This window comes from Petromyzon marinus, chromosome 8 (assembly GCF_048934315.1).
Source record: "Petromyzon marinus isolate PM22_M1 ecotype Great Lakes invasive population chromosome 8, UKy_Petmar_22M1.pri1.0, whole genome shotgun sequence".
NCBI lineage: Eukaryota > Metazoa > Chordata > Hyperoartia > Petromyzontiformes > Petromyzontidae > Petromyzon > Petromyzon marinus.
In genome coordinates this window covers 7,168,572-7,184,732 of record NC_133674.1, presented here as the reverse complement: position 1 = coordinate 7,184,732, position 16,161 = coordinate 7,168,572, and the positions used below count along the sequence as shown (strand labels likewise).

General features: G+C 51.3%; 3 protein-coding genes across 8 annotated transcripts in view; 1 reads left to right on the top strand and 2 right to left on the bottom strand.

Annotated features, from left to right (window-relative positions):
* The window catches only part of P4HA1 (prolyl 4-hydroxylase subunit alpha 1), a 42,449-nt gene extending 41,655 nt beyond the window's left edge, over positions 1–794 (bottom strand). The window contains exon 1 of one of the 2 annotated variants that reach the window (XM_032949537.2): positions 692–794. The gene's annotated coding sequence lies outside the window, so the exon portion shown is untranslated. Of the gene's footprint in view, positions 1–586 lie in introns of both variants that reach the window. The other variant, XM_076065575.1, reaches the window with a different exon arrangement.
* On the top strand, positions 746–12,598 carry NUDT13 (nudix hydrolase 13). 3 transcript variants are annotated; one of them, XM_032949539.2, is made up of 8 exons: positions 746–909; positions 2,467–2,606; positions 3,421–3,528; positions 5,947–6,056; positions 7,752–7,877; positions 8,155–8,266; positions 8,888–9,042; positions 10,096–12,598. In XM_032949539.2, exons 1-8 carry the CDS (start codon positions 746–748, stop codon positions 10,336–10,338), a joined length of 1,158 nt encoding a protein of 385 aa, XP_032805430.2. In that variant the 3' UTR covers positions 10,339–12,598. The 3 variants fall into 3 exon arrangements, with proteins under 3 accessions (XP_032805430.2, XP_032805429.2, XP_075921692.1); XM_032949538.2 differs by having other exon boundaries at positions 10,093–12,598; XM_076065577.1 differs by having other exon boundaries at positions 799–904; positions 10,093–12,598.
* Positions 12,589–16,161, bottom strand: part of ECD (ecdysoneless cell cycle regulator) — a 24,643-nt gene continuing 21,070 nt past the window's right edge. For 2 of the 3 annotated variants that reach the window (XM_032949530.2, XM_076065574.1), the window contains exons 11-13: positions 15,305–15,372; positions 14,467–14,738; positions 12,589–14,329 (exon numbers count right to left, since the gene is read on the bottom strand). In XM_032949530.2, coding sequence (XP_032805421.2) covers positions 14,042–14,329; positions 14,467–14,738; positions 15,305–15,372 — 628 coding nt within the window. In that variant the 3' untranslated portion in view covers positions 12,589–14,041. The remainder of the gene's footprint in view (positions 14,330–14,466; positions 14,739–15,304; positions 15,373–16,161) is intronic. The other variant, XM_032949531.2, reaches the window with a different exon arrangement.

The following is a 16,161-nucleotide window of genomic DNA, read 5'->3' as shown; positions in this document are numbered from 1 at the left end:
ATCATAAGACATCTGGACCACCATGTACAGCAAAGACCTCCCGTGCAGCCGAAACTGGCTGTTGGGGGTGAGTGCTATAAGCGAGGACCTATGAAGGCCGGCACAGCACACGAGTGGGGGGGTGGCGATGTTTACGGACTGCTACAAGGTACTCATTTGAGGCTGAGTCGACCTCGGGGATGCCCAGAACCGGTTCAGATATTCATCACCGATATTTGCCGGGAATCGACCTCGGGTCGCAGGGATTCGTATCGCGGCGCGCTAGCCGCTGCACCACCGCTCCCACCACACCCCCCCCCCCCGGTCTACCACACGATTTGGACGAGCCCAACATGGCGATGCTTCCCGTCAACGTCGCGGCAACTTTCACAGTGGAAGCCGCCGCGCAGTGACCTGAACGACTTACGCGGTGACCTCAACCTGAACGACTTACGCGGTGACCTGAACGACTCACGCGGTGACCTGAACGACTCACGCGGTGACCTCAACCTGAACGACTCACGCGGTGACCTGAACGACTCACGCGGTGACCTGAACGACTCACGCGGTCACCTGAACGACTCACGCGGTGACCTGAACGACTCACGCGCGCCGGTAGCTCGGATGTCCGCACCGTACAACGCTCGCGGCAAACTACACCCCGGTCCGATAACGCTTCCGGGACAGCTTCTTGTCGTGCGGGAGCGGTGACCTCTGGCTGCGGCTGCCACCGCGACTCGCGTGGTCGTCGGCGAAGGCGGAGGCGATGGCGCCGCCGCTGCTGCTGCTGGGGCTGGCGCGGATGACGGCGACGGCGGCGGGGCCGCTGACCCCGAGGCGCGCGGCGTTCGACGGCTCCCTCCGCCGGCTGCGGCTGCTCGCGTGGACGGAGCCGAGGCGCCACCTGGCGGGCTACGTGCGGCAGGTCAGGTGAGCGGCGTCGCTGGGTGAATGTATCGGCAGCAGGCGGCCCCACAGGCACCGCTCAGGGGTCGTGCATAAATGACGTCACGCGATTTTGGACGATTTTTGACCCCCCCCCTCACCTCTCAAATATGATGTCACAAAGCTCTGCGTCCACCCCCCTCCCCCCCACTAAAAACATATTTACATTTTGAAAATAAAACATGCTTCAAATCGCTTTAAAATATTGTCATTGTAGCGCGTATGTAATGCGGCGCTGCACTCTGATGTTGCAGGAGTGTTGTTATAACAATAACAATTCGTGTTGTAACAATTCTATATTTATTTAAAGTTGCGCATTTTGATGTGACGTCACATTTCTCAAACACCCCCCCCCCCTCGTCACACGTCGTCACAAATGTCTGACTCCCCCCCCTCCCTAGGTGCGTGACGTCATTTATGGACGGCCCCTCACAAGTCTTGCATTGTCATCAATAGCAGTCATCATCACCAGCAGCACCACCAAAGATCCCCGTGTAGCCTTGGCAGACTGGCGGGGCAAGTGCTGGAGCGAGTAGCACCTATGAAGGCCGGCACGGCACACAGAATCCGGGAGAAATCCGATGAGCTGTGAAGCTCTTTTTTCACAGATGTCCAGGGGGGTGGGTGGCCAACACCCACGCCCTGTTGGCGATGTTCGCACATCGTAACAGATACTCTTTTAATGGTGCTATTCCCGTGAGCTAAAGTTTAAAGCCGTAAATAGTCATTTGAATGTTTGCCCTCCTCAGGTGGGATCTGCAAATTAAATTGCCGGCCGACGACGAATGGACCATCATCATAGGGATCAATTATGATGATCATCATCATTGATCCTGATTTTTTATGGGATAATTTTTATTGGAGTGATTGACAATGATGATGTCGATTATATTTTATAATGACACTGATCGTCGCTTTTAAAATTATGAGGTCCATTTCCCCACGTACATTTTTTTTTTAATAAAAAATATTAGTGCATCAATTTTCAAGCCTCTGGGGACATTCTGCAGCAACCTACTATACTAAAACTAAACTATTTTTTTTAATTTTAGCAGGTAATGCCCATTGAGCTACCTAGCTCTTTTTCATGAGCAGCCTGGCTACATATGATAGCTCAACGAAGTGTCTCATCACGTGGAAATTTATAGCAGCCAAATACTCTAAACGCGTCTTTCTAAACGCGGAGGGAAAACCCAGAGGTACGTGGAGAAAAATCCACGCGATAACGGGGAGAGAGAGACACGCAGACTTCAAATATACAGCAGGCGTCAGGGTCGGGATCAAACCCACGACCTTCCGTATACCAGGCGAGGTAGTTGACATCTCCCCCCCAACACCCCTCACCCACCCCCTCTTACCACCATAGCCGAGACCCATACTCAAACTCAGCGCCTCGGCAGCACCCTGCTCTGTGTCCCACACCTCCGATTAGCAGGATTGGCTGCGTCCCGTGCGAAAGAAGTTATACATACATCATCAGCCAAAGTTGGCAATCCTGTCTGGCCACTCAGTGCCAACCTCCCTGTATTTCCCTGCCCGCAGGCTCGTCCAGGAGCTCAAGGAGAATGACGCCAAATGCAGGCAGGCGATGGACTCCGGTCTCTACCTCCTCTTCCACCGCCTCGCCCCCTTTGTCCAGCGCCACAACTCGGGCTACAGGGCCACCTGGCTGCCCGCCGCAGGTGGCACGCTTTCGCCTGGTCGTGTGCCAATGTACACCGGTGCATGCTTAACCCTTTCTCCGTTCTGATGACGTACGTGTACATCACCAAATGCGAAAGCAGAAGAAAAACTAAAATAAAATAATTTGATCAGTGCCGAGGCTCCCACAAGGCCATGCGGGAGGGCGTGTGGCACAGTGTTGCGGCCATCTATCAGAGAGTGGCGGTCGTGTGGCTACAGTTCTCTGCGGCGAGTGCAATGACTTTAAAAACAACGGCGCTACGCCTCTCTAAATAATATGAACGCTTGGGCCACTTGTGCGTTCTGAAATTCAGAGGTGAGCAGGAGCCACCCTGCAACTTGCAGATGTCTAGGAACGGGAAAGGGTCAACAGTGTGTACGATCACAATATTGTCGATATAATTTGGCGATTTCTATATCCATTGTGTGCACGCACGCCAGATTGCCATGTCCGGAGTGTGTCTGACCCCCTGTCCCTGCATCTATCTGTGTCCCTCACCCTGTCCAGATCCATAACCTTCAACTCTATCAATTTCTCGTTTCACATATATATATATATGACTCCGTCTCCTGGCCCGATCACTGACGCTACCCCAAACCCATCACTAAACCTAATCCTATCCCTAACACTAATATTAACTGTAACACTAACTGCGTCCATTCATCCTAACACTACTCTTGATTCCTAACCCTATTCCAAACCGTCATGCTACTATGTACCCCTATCGATAACGCTTAACCCTAAACCGTGACCTGTGCCCAACTCCAACTCTACCCCTCCCCTCCCCCATCAATCATCTGGGACCGCAACAGAGGCGCTGAGGGTGCTGGATGTTGGGGGGCAGCCCCCCGAGAGGCTTCACGATGCTGTGCTGCTGGACTGCACCCCAGATCTCACTCCGCGGTTCGCTCTGGACACCGGTAATGGGGGGTGGGGGTGGCGGTAGCTTTTCAGGGTGAGACTCGATGGAAGCCCTCGAACATCTGAGCAAATCGCAGACGATGGGACTCATGAGAGGTTCCGTTTGGCAGGAGCCGACAGATCTAGAGTGGCAGGCGTGGCTCGTTGCGTGGATGTCGTGGGGGAGAGAGGACGCGTGAACCATCAATCCTAGAGACTGATCACACACTCCACCAAGCGCAGTGTTTTAGAAAACACAGACGCAGCAGTCCGCTGGTCGTTGCGGCGGCTGTGGTGCACAAGCACGCACCACTCGTGTGCCGCAGCCCCAGAAGCTATGCTTAAACCGTGACCCTACCTCACCACACTGGTAAAATTGGGTTAGTGTTGCATGAACCCGGCAACCGGAGTTCTATTCCCAGCCACGGCTAACATCAGTGGCGAGTGATAATATCAGAACTGGTCCGGGCCACCTTGCCCCCCCCCCCCCTCACTAATCCACATTGACCGGCGTGGTAAGGTATGGTCAAATATCCCCCTGACTGACACATCTTGTGGTGAATGCCCTCATCCAGCAGTGGATTGACAAGGGGCCCTAGATTGATGTTTTTATTATTTTACTTTGTGAAAGATTTGTAGAACAAAGTTGGTGTTTTAAAAGGGTCACAGTATGCCCCCAAACTCAGGCTGGAGTCGGGCGGTAGCTCATCATCTCTGTTAACTGTTTGACACCCCACAACATTAAAATTCCAAGCTCTGCCCGTTTACAAGTCAACAGGGTTTTCTGCTGCCTAAATAAGCGGAGGTTTGGTGTGAAATTCCTCGCTTTCCATCCCGTGCCAGCTGTGATTTCCTCTCAGCGCCCTCCGATTCAGCCGTGAAGTGAAGCTCGGTTTGTGAGTAGGGGTGATGAGGATAGGGGGGGGGGGTACTTACCAAACTTGTCATGATTAACCCCCCCTACCACCCCACTTTGATGCAATAGTTACTAACATGCACCAATTATTGTTTTACCATCTCGTTTGTCTTCAATTATGAAGAATGCAGTTAGCTCCGTTGTATATACAGTAAAACCTTGGATTGCGAGCATAATTCGTTCTGGAAACGTGTTTGTAATCCAAAGCACTCGTATATCAAAGCACTCGTGTATCAGTTGTGATCACGTGATGCTCGGCAGACAAAGCGTATACGTACACTACTCGTATTGCAAGACCCTCGCTCGTTTATCAAATTAATATTTATTTAAAAATTTTGCTCGTCTTGAAAAATACTCGCAGACCAAGTTACTCGCAATCCAAGCTTTTACTGTATGTTGAACTTATTTTGCGCCATACGTAGCCAAGCATGCATCAAGAATCATCTATTGGCACATTCGATGCGTACATTACATCGCGAGCGAAACAATGCGATTGTGTCGATGAATTGATGCATCGTCACGTGCCTGGCACGCCCCCCCCCCCAAATGAGCCTTCCCTGCCACCCCCATTCGTAGGTGGCTGGGGAGACAGCTAACATTATGGACAAATGCTGTTGGCATCACCATAGCTCGCCATCATTTCCTTCTGCTAGATCTCGTTGATTTTGCAACCAAGAATACAAAATCCACACCCCTCGCTGCAGGGACGCAGTGCATCGTAAACAACAAACTCTGCGTATTTTACACTGAAACTTATGCCGTAAGCAACGGGGTACCGTATAATCAATACCAATGGCTATCGCACTTGAAACACATGAAAATAAATATAAATGAAAAAAATACAAGTTGAATAGCATAAGAAGAATGGCGTTACATACTCTTTGGTTCTTTCGGTAAAGTCACGTAGGTAAAAAAATAAAAAATCACGACGTTTCGGAGGCAACACAAGCTTCCGTCATCAGGTGTAACTAGCACAGCAACATTACTGTAAAGAAAGCTATTTGTGATAAGAGATTATTATATAGGGTAAGAGGAGGGGGGGGGGAGGAGCCAGGGAGGATGGATGCAGGGTGGGGGGGGTTCTGTTTTCCCCCACCCCGTTAAATCTGGCCCTGTTACCACGTCCTGTTAATGGGAAACACCTCAAAAACGTTTTAGCTCGTCTCATCCTGTACCGTCAGTCGTGTGGTGCCACGGTGGCGAGATGTTACCTCTCACGCATGGTATACAGCAGGGCGTGAGTTTGATCCTAACCCCGACGCCTGCTCTATATTTGGAGTCTGCGTGTCTCTCTCTGTCCCCATGGTCGCATGGATTTTCCACCCGGCCCTCCGGTTTTTCCCTCCACATTTAGAAAAATGCGTTTGGAGTATTTGGCTGCAATAAATTTCCACGTGATGAGCCACTTCCTTGAACTATCAAATGTGGCCATGTCGCTTTCTGAAAAAGGGTTATATGCTCAGTGGGCCTGAGCTGGTAAAATCAAAGTAGCAGTGGTCGTGCCTCAATTTGTCCCCCACAGCGTCTTGTGCGAACAAGGGTGCCCTGGAGGCTGCATTGGATGGATCCTTCATGAAGATGCGGAGCGCTTTCTTCCTTCTGTCTGGGAAGGATGCACACATGTTGTCCAAGGTGTCGACCGGTGTTGTTTTTGTGGCCCCTGGTCGAGGAAGCAGCAAAAGTCCATCTCGGGGTTTTCCAGTCTTAGGTGACAACCGCGTGCAGGTGGATTCACTCAGAAATAGAAATGTGCTGGTGGTGGCTTTATCATTAGCACTCTTCGCACATCGAGACCCATAGACTTACCTAGAGGCCCACAGACTCTCATAGAGACACCGCAAACTTTAAGACCTACAGGCTCGATCGATTCAAAGGGATCCACATACTTAAATAGATACCCAATAAGGAACTGGAATGCACTGGCAATGGCTTCATCATCAGTGCTTTCTCCTGCAGGCTGATGGATTGAAAACGCGTTTCCTTAGAACTGCTTTTTGTGTTTGGTTTATGATCCTTCCCCCGCTCCTCTGATTAGCACGGTTGGCTACGTACAGTGTGAAAGAAGTTCAACATCCATACACACTTGCAGCCCACGCAGCTGGTGGAGTTCAGCAGTGGTGCAGCAGTATCATCATGTTCCAATTACCACCTGCATGCATTATCACCTGATACTCATCGGGTCTCTATGCGAGTCTAAGGGTCACGCATGTGAGACTGTGGTCCTCTATGTGTGATGAGCGGCAGTGTAGCGGTTGGCGCGCTGTACTACGAACCTGGCGACCCGAGTTCGATTCCCACTCACGGCCAACACCAGTGAAAAATATCTGAACTGGTACTGGGCCTCCCCTAGGTCGATTCAGCCGTAAATGATTACCTGGTGCGGTGGATAAACATCGGCACTGGGGAGACTAAGGCGGTCGGGCGTGGTGCTGGCCACCCACCCCCTCGTGTACCGTTCCGGCCTTCATAGGTGCTACTCGCTAACAGCACTTGCCCCTACAGTCTGTTAAGGCTACACGGGGGAATCTTTGTTTTGATACCAGTCAATGGGTGGCTAAGTCAGAGCTGATGATGAAGTCACTGTCAGCACATCCAGGGCTCTCAATGAATCCACCTGCATGCGTGGTCAACCGAGACTGAAAAACCTGGGGTGGATTTTTGTTGCCTCCTCTCCCCTGGTGTGTCTCTGCGTGCATTCAACGGGTGGCGTCCAAGGGAGATTAGAACCGAGCCCAAACTCCTCGTTCTCCACGGAACCCACAGCAATGAAAGCCGCGGAACCTGACCGACCTCCTTTCGGCAATCAGCTCCAGTGTGTCTCAGATTAATGCAGACCCCTGCTCATGCAAGCCAGCGATTGCTTCCCATCAATTAACTAAGCACATTTCAATGCAGGTGGGCTTCTCTGTCTGTATGGATCACTTACGAATGTAGCTGCTGTTGAGTTTATCTAATTGACTATTTGCACATCACACTGGGTTTAATAGAGGCACACTGGGTTTAATAGAGGCACACTAATTACAGGTTGTGCGCGCCTGAAAACGGACTCTCTTAACGGGCAACCACTGAAAGCTACCACGTCTGGAAATGTTCGTGAAAAACACAACAAACGAGCATAGGTCCGAGCTGATGATTTTGCATTGCATAAATTAACGTTTGTGTTTAAATGCAGTTATGCTAGATTATATGCGGACATTTGCACTTCATTAATTCACCATGGGGTGGAGTGGTTGGCACAGGTTAGCACACTCCATGGTTCTGACGAGATATATATATACACGATGGATGATTAATGATTATTGATGATGCTCATGGATGATGTTGCAGGGCCAGGCGCTCCTGCGGTGGCACGGGGATCATCGGTTCAGCGGGCGTTCAGGCCGGCTCAGCCTGCGGGACGCGTCGGGCAGCAAGCGCACCTGTCCCGACACGGGCCACGTGCAGTACCCACAGGTGGCAACTGCAGCAGCTGCTCGTTCACTGCAACTGTGTGTGTGTGGGTGACGGTGTTGTCGATTGCGGTGATTATTGCCACCGGCTGCATCCGAGGAACGCGCCTCCTGCAGCCGGCCCCTTCGTCAATGCACTGCTGGGCGAGGGCAAGGGGGGTCGCGGGGGTTGTTTGACCGTACATTGCCTTGCTGGTCCGTGCGGGCCACGTCACAGGCCCAGGGGGTCTGGGAGTGACACAAATCTCTACGCGATCCACCAACCCCTGTCCTGAGCTCAGATGGCGCCTGTAGTGATCGTTTTGGTGGTGGATGGCGATCGATGTCTCCTGGCCCGCAAGGACATCCACCCGCCTGGCATGTACAGCACCATCGCAGGCTTCTGTGACATTGGTGCGTGGTTCTCGGCAGATCCTCCGAGTGACTCATCCTGCTAGCAAAGACGACAGCGTCACCCACACACACACACACCACCACCATCATCATCCCAGCCAGCACCTTCGTACTAGCACGACATCATCACCCCACTCACCACCATTACCCTACACATACCATCACCAAAACACACACCATCATCACTGTCATCGTCATCCTGCCATACACCATCATCATAGCCAACACTATCACACTAAAATACTATCATCACCATAATCAACACCATCATCTTGCCATACACCATCATCCCGGCATACACCATCATCCCAGCCAGCACCTTCGTACTATCACACCATCATCACCCTAATCAACACTATCAGACCATTTTTTTACACGTTCCGTGAGTGTCAAACGTTTTGCGTAATTTATACAACGTGTTAATTTGAAATCGAGATGCAATTCAATATTTCCATTCAAATGTAATGAAAACGTAATCCACATGCAATTATATATTTTTGTTTCTCTCGAAAAAATTAGTGACTTTTTACGACTCCTCTCCAAAAACAACGTTTATCGGTGCAACGCGAGAGAGGGGCTCACGTGCCGCTGCGTGGTGTCGTGCCATCGCTGGCTGTGCAGGCGAGAACGTGGACATGGCGGTGAGGAGGGAGGTGGCCGAGGAGGTGGGCGTGACGGTGTCCTCCCTGAACTTCGTCTTCTCCCAGCACTGGCCGTTCCCCAGCAGCTCAATGATGCTGGCGTGCCACGCCGTGGCCGAGGAGGGCCACACGGAGGTCCGGCCGGCGGGCGGGCGGGCGCACCGTCATTCCATCGCCACAGCTCTGCCCATCGCCACGTCATTGTATAGGCCACCCCCCGGCCCGCCATATCCAAACACTGCGCCCACCCCCCCCCCCCCCCTTCATCTCTTAATCATGCCAGGATGATGATGGCGTGCATTTGGGATTTGGGTGATGTGTGTGTAGGGTGATGGTCGCAGTGATGGTTTGGGTTGATAATATGGTGATGGTGTTGGCTGAGACGGTGTATACCAGGGTGATGATGGTTGCAGGTTGGAGTGATGGTGTGTGTAGGGTGATGGTCGCAGTGATGGTTTGGGTTGATAATATGGTGATGGTGTTGGCTGAGACGGTGTATACCAGGGTGATGATGGTTGCAGGTTGGAGTGATGGTGTGTGTAGGGTGATGGTCGCAGTGATGGTTTGGGTTGATAATATGGTGATGGTGTTGGCTGAGACGGTGTATACCAGGGTGATGATGGTTGCAGGTTGGAGTGATGGTGTGTGTAGGGTGATGGTTGTAGGGTGACGATTTGGGTTGGGCGGTGTTGGCTGGGATGATGGTGTATGCGATGACGTGGTGCCCATCACCAAGTCATTGCATGGGCGCCCCCCACCCCGCCACCACCCCGCCCGCCACATCCAACCAATGCCTCTGCCCCTCCTTTCATCTCTTAATCATCAACCTCATGCCAACCACGCCCACTACTCCGATAGCTCCACCTCCTTTTGTTCGTATCGTGAGCCAAAACACGAGGCTAGAAATGTTTATACAGGGACAGTACCCGGATTGGGGCAGTATTCAAATGTCATGTAATCATTACATTTGCAATTGGTATCCAAATAACATGACTTCGTTGGTCATTTTTATCTGCATTACATTATTCCAGTAGTTTTTAATTTAAATGCATTGTGCCCATCTCTGGCGGAATGGAACACATCGGAGACCACCTTTTCTGATGCCACCCACACTTCCCCGGCCGAATCAGGACACTCGGTAGCTTTGCTCATCCCGTGTCACCCCGCCCCCCCCCCCCCCCCCAGCAGATCTCTGTGGACACCACAGAGCTGGAGGACGCGCGCTGGTTCTCGCGCGACGAGGTACACAGCGCGTTCTCGCGACCCGTCCCGCCGGAGGCGCTGAGTGGCTGGGCGGTGTCGTCGCCGGAGGAATCGTCTCAGGCGGCCCCGGGCGACGTCCCCTTTTGGGTGCCGCCAAAGTGGACGGTCGCCCACTGGCTCATCCGCGAGTGGATCCAGGTGCCCAAGCTGGGATTAATGTCTCGGTGAATATATCCCGGGTCGTTGGTTGCCAAGCGTGGACACTTACTACAGAGTACAGAAGAAAGAACACTGTTATTTGCGAGGCGATGCCTTGGAAAATCAAACTTAACTTTAAATTTCACCAGGCAAGGCCCACTGAGCTATATAGCTCTTTTGCAGATAGGACCTGGCCACAAATATATGGACATCTGTGAACATCTATGAAAAAGATCTTCATAGCTAATTAGATTCCTCCAGTATAAAGATTCTGATTCTGTATGCATGTGTTGAACTTCTTTCACACCGTACATTGCCAGCCGTGCTAATCGGAGGTGCGGGGGAAGGACAACAAAACAACATGATAGTTCAACGAAGTGGATTTTCACGTGGAAATTTATAGCAACCAAATACTCTAAATGCACGTTTCTAAATTTGTAGGGAAAAATCGGAAGACCCGGAGAAAAATCCACACGGCCACAGAGAGAACAGACAAACTCCAAGTATACAGGCGTCAGAATCGAACCCCACCGCCTCCTATATACCCGGCGAGGTCGTTGCCACCTCGCCACTTCTCATCGTAAGATGACAATGCCGCACACAGCTCACCGCACAAATCAGCTTTGGCCGAGATCTCAGAAAGGGTGGCAGAACACGAAATTTCTGATCATTACCGATGATAGAAGAGGAATCCGCGGTGTGTTTGGACACGCAACACGAAACTTACGTAACAGCATTGATTTTAGTTTTGTTGATTTTAAGTTTGGTTGATTTCTGCACTTAATATCGTTCAAGAGCTCCTTATTCAGAGGATTAGCCCCTTCATTGATGTAACTGTGTAATTGTTGTGCAATATTTTGAGATGCAATTGTACGAATGGTGCTATATATCAATATGAAATCAACTGGATGACAATTGCAGTATCAAGGACTGGTCCCAACACCTGACAAAGACTGCGCAGGACAGGCAAGAGTGAAAAGATTTGGCAACTAAAGCAACGGCAGCATTCCCACGGTGATTGCGGATAAGGGTTTTATGCTCGATTGGAGTAGGCATGTGACTAGCAGCCGGAACCGTAACGAGAGGATGTGGTGCGTCAGATTTCTAGAAATATATGCAGGTTACCAACCCGGACAGACCCGGCTGATTTTAAGCCCTGTGTCTGACTCGTGAGAGACGAAGCATTAGGGTGGGTGGAATGGACTAGCACCAGCTGAGAGGAGACACTGCCCTACAATGGGTGCGGTGTGATCCCAGCAATACTGACGATGACGATCAAAGTGTCTCCATTGCCAGTTCTGAACCTGTGGTGGAAATTCCACATTCCAATGGTGGTGCTCATGTTGAAAATTATCATCAAACACTCGCACGGCAGCATCAACCTGTCTCGTAGCATTTAAGATCTGATAACGGCACAACAATGCTTCTTCTTGCAAATATAACTTTCAGCATGAAACCAGACAGCCTCAATGGCCTTCTTCTTTCGTATGGATTAATAGCAGCATATTGCAGATATAATTTTGGACGTGTTATCCACTCAAATGGTTATCTTTATCATCAACAAAAAAAAACGGGCAGCGCAGATCACTCTCATCATCGTTTATTCACTGTGCCATTCCTCAGTCCTGCGATGCGTCACAGTCCATCTCGCCTCAAGGACTGGATATTCGACATTACCCGACACCACGACCGGCTAAAGTAACAAATGATCATCGGAATGCCTCGGCTCTACCTCTTGCGTGAAGTGACAATGATCTAGGTTTCAATTGCAGCAAGCAGCAACAGCGAGCGAGTTCATCGTTGAGTGACGCACGTGCCGAGGGAGCTCGATTGGCACTCGGCCGCGAGTTGTTGCTCTCGTTGACATCGGCAATCATCGGGGCAGTGGCGGTGGCGTGACCCCGGCTGCCCGGTGTTTACACACGGCCGCCGTTCAAGCGAGGGGGGCGGGCAAGATCCCCTTGAAATGACGACGCTCTCGAGCGATTTCAACGACGTGATCGATACGCACCCCCTCGTGCAGTGCCCTTAGCAGTCAGAAAGGTGCCTCCTTCCCGCACTGCACAATGGTTATCAAGTGCCTTGCATTTCCGTACAAAAAAAGCAATATTCGCACTAACAAGCACACTGTGCACTGCCTCTTGAAATTCAAATAAACAATTCAGACAGCAGTCAACACTGCTAAGACAAAAATTTACGTACGGTGTAAGTAACCCTGAAGAATGTATTCTGCTTTGCCTTTTGAAATGGAATAAACGATTGAGACTTCAGCCGAAAAACTGCTTTCAAATTTTTTTTATTTTCCAGCAGAATGCATTTACAAAGGTTCCAGAGTTCGTGATAATACACAACAAAACACATTGCCGCTTACGCGACACGATGCTGTACGGCATTCAGATACACTAGACACCACAAGCAAAGCAATGTAATAAATGCATACATAAAACAAAAGCAACCATTACACAAGTAACAATTACATACATCTGTATACATTGCATCGCGAACATTACACCAGTGGTGGCACTTAGCGAAGGGAACGGTTGCCCGATTCTCAAGTGCACACAGCAGCTCTTTGTAAACACTGGACCGCATGCACATCAGCTCGATGACGCACATTAACCCTTTCCCGTTCTGAGACGTCTGCAAGTTGCAGGTTGCGTGTCCCATTCACCGCTGAATCTCAGAACACGCAAGCAGGTTCGCGTTAAGTTTATTTAGAGAGGCATTGCGCTGTTGTTTTTCAAGACATTGTATTCACCACAGAGAACTGTAGCGACACAACCACATTCTATGATAGCTGGCGCCATACTGTGCCGCACGCCCTCCGGCATGGCCTTGTGGGAGCCTTGGTACCGATAAAGTTATTTTATTTTTTATTCCAGAACGGAATCAGAAGAAAAACTGATGACGTATTTGTGTGTACACGTACAACATAGGAATGGGAAAGGGTTAATAGCTGATGCGTATAATTCTAGTATATTCCTCACTGATCTCGGTGGCAAGTTCATCTGGCGTTCCCCGTTTGCTCCTGGCCATCAGTATTTGTCAACAAGTCATAGTGTCAGTTATGGGAGCCGGCTGGATATTTCAATTCTTGATACCAATGACAACATCCCCCCCCCCCCCCCTTGTGTATCCTACTTGGCCTGGTGGTGAGAAATTGAATCGCGCTTTCTACGAGAGCCGTGCTTAGCGATGATCAGGAGTGTGCAGTGTGTAACGGCGTAATTTTGCATTCAACTGAAGACCGGTAAAGGCGAGGTCTACCGCGTCGATTTGGAGTTTGAAAAATTATAACAATTTACAGGCCTTTTGTTAATCCACTGCTGGCTGAAGGCCTCCCCATGCCACGTCGGTCTTGGGGGTTTTGCTTAACCAGACGTCAGCACGCTGGTCATGTGGGTTGGGGAAGATGAGGAGGCGGGACAGAGGAGCCCAGGACAAGTGCAGACATCGCTCGCCGTTGATGTCAGCCGTGGCCGGGAATTGAACTCGGGTCGCCAAGTACAGGGCACAGTGCGTGAACCATTACGGCACCAACGCTAAGTTCCCGAGCTCCGATTAACACCAGCAGCATGTGCGATCGTTTGGTCTCTTGCACGACTGGCCATATCAGTAATTCACACGCACTCCATCGATCGAACTCTTGCGCACGACACAGACGAACCGCCCCAACCTCCGCAGCCCGGCCGAACCCCGGGCTGATCCGCTGGCAGCAGCGGCGGCAGTGGTGCTACGACGGGTCGTCGTCGCGCGAATCGTGGGGCAGCCGCAGGCCCATGCTGTGTAAGAGCGTGGAGGCGGGGCCGGCCAGGCCGTCCTGGGAGCTGAATGACTCCAGCAGGTTCTTCACCAGGTTGAGGTCCACGTCGACAGGCCGGAGATCGTCCGCGCCGACGGACGACGCGGCCCGGGGGTTGTCGCTGGCGTCGCGGTGGTCGCCAGGACCGCGAGCCGTTCCGGTGTGCGGCTGGCCGCGGTGCACCCCGGCGGGGCCTCCCACGGTCCCCCGTCTCTGCTGCTGCGCAGAGACAACACAGGGTGCGCACACGTGTTTGGCGGGGGAGACTTGAGAGACCTGGGAGGGATGCAGGAAAGGTAACGACGAATGTGCTCCCACGTCGCCCCCCGCGTGCGCGCTCCCACGGCGGCGCGCACCTGTGCGGGCGGCTGCCGCTCAAAGCTCTTCCCCACGTTGGTAGCAGCCAGCTCACGGTCCATCTGCTCCATGTAGTCGCGCAGGCCCTTCAGATCGTTCAGCCCCGTCACGCCGCCTCCAGCACCGCCGTCATCACCCTCCCACTCCTCGGCATCGTCGCCATCGTCACAGTCATCCCAGTCGAGGTCATCGTCGTCGTCGTCGTCGTCGTCATCGCTGGCCCCGTCGTCCGAGCCTGACCGATCGGCGCCCTCCTCGTTCATCACGGGGCCTGGAAGAGGCGAAGTTGTGAATGTCGTGCCGCGTGAGAAAATTGAAAATTATTACAGCCCACTTGCCTGCTTGTTTAGTTAAAGGCAAAAGAGACAGAGAGTGGATCACGTTGATTATATAACATATGCAGGTCAGAGATGTAATTTTTACTGTGAAACTGGGCCTCAGCAGGATACATCAGAATCAGAATCTTTATTTATCCTGGAGAAATACGATGAGCTATGAAGCTCTTTTTCACAAATATTCCAGATGTTGCGAGAAGCTATGATGGCCGGTGGTCGAGACGAACGACAGCGGCAGCCAAGGAGAGGAAAGGGAATGCGCCCGAGAGGCCGACCCATGCTAAGATATTTTAGGGAAAAAAAAATGTCCCAACTAAGAAGAAAAAACAAGGCGCGCGGAGAAACCCTACAGAGCTCAAAACCCCACCGTTCAAGATTGGCCGGCGCGGCGCCGACGTGCACCCGGTTAACTTATCGATGAACGAAGCATAGCCATCGAATCCTGAGTGAGGACGCAGCGATTGAACATGAGGCAGCCACGGCAGCCTTGCACGTCGCTCACCCGTCAACTTGTGAAGTGCGGCCATGAAGGCGTCAACGTCCAGCCGAACGGGGCGCTCGTCTTCGAGGCTGAGGAGAGAACGCTGACAGATTTGAATGGCACAGTTGGACTCGTCGACTCGGGAGCGCTTCAATGAATAATAATGGTTTTGTAATTGATAAGACCCAACTAAACTATTGTTTATTTTACCAGGTAAGGCCCACTGCGTTATGCAGCTCTTTTTCAGAAGCGACCTCGCCGCAAATGATTGCTCAACGAAGTGGCTCATCGCGTGAAGGCCTCAACGCTTGTTGATTCTAAATGTCAAGGGAAAGATCATAGGACCCGGAGAAAAATCTTAATTTGGCAAATTTTGACTGTGACGCCAACACACGATGATCCCAGAACCCGTTTTGAATGACCTCACGGATCTTTAACATCCACTGTGAAGCAGACGGTGAGAATTATTTTCAGTTGATACACCCGCCATAATCAACCAGAGCGGCCGCTGGATCCTATCTGTGAACCTACGCAACAAGCATCGAATGCCCTACTGCTGGGCATTGTACAGAACTAAAATTATAATACAAGAGGCATTTGGGGGGGTGGGGGAGTGTGGAGGGAGTGGTAGCACAGACGTCAGTGCATTGCACTATGAAGCCCGCATCATGAGATTGATTCAGTGGCGAGTGATACATAAATTAGTTCGTGGCAATCTTCCCTCCAACTGTCCTGCACTGACTAGCGTGGTGAAAAATGATCAACTAACCCACATGATCAACATGGTGTGAAGGGGGTCCCGTCATCCTGCAATGGACTGACAAGGACTGTCATTTGTTTTTAAGTTATTATAATTACAGTCATTTATCCAGAGTGGC

Bases quoted from the DNA above. Each gene is read 5' to 3' on its own strand.
- NUDT13 (XM_032949538.2), top strand. From the start codon at position 746: ATGGCGCCGCCGCTGCTGCTGCTGGGGCTGGCGCGGATGACGGCGACG. The intron at 910-2,466 runs GTGAGCGGCGTC...CCCTGCCCGCAG, and splicing joins GGCTACGTGCGGCAGGTCAG to GCTCGTCCAGGAGCTCAAGG. The intron at 3,529-5,946 runs GTAATGGGGGGT...TGTCCCCCACAG, and splicing joins GCGGTTCGCTCTGGACACCG to CGTCTTGTGCGAACAAGGGT.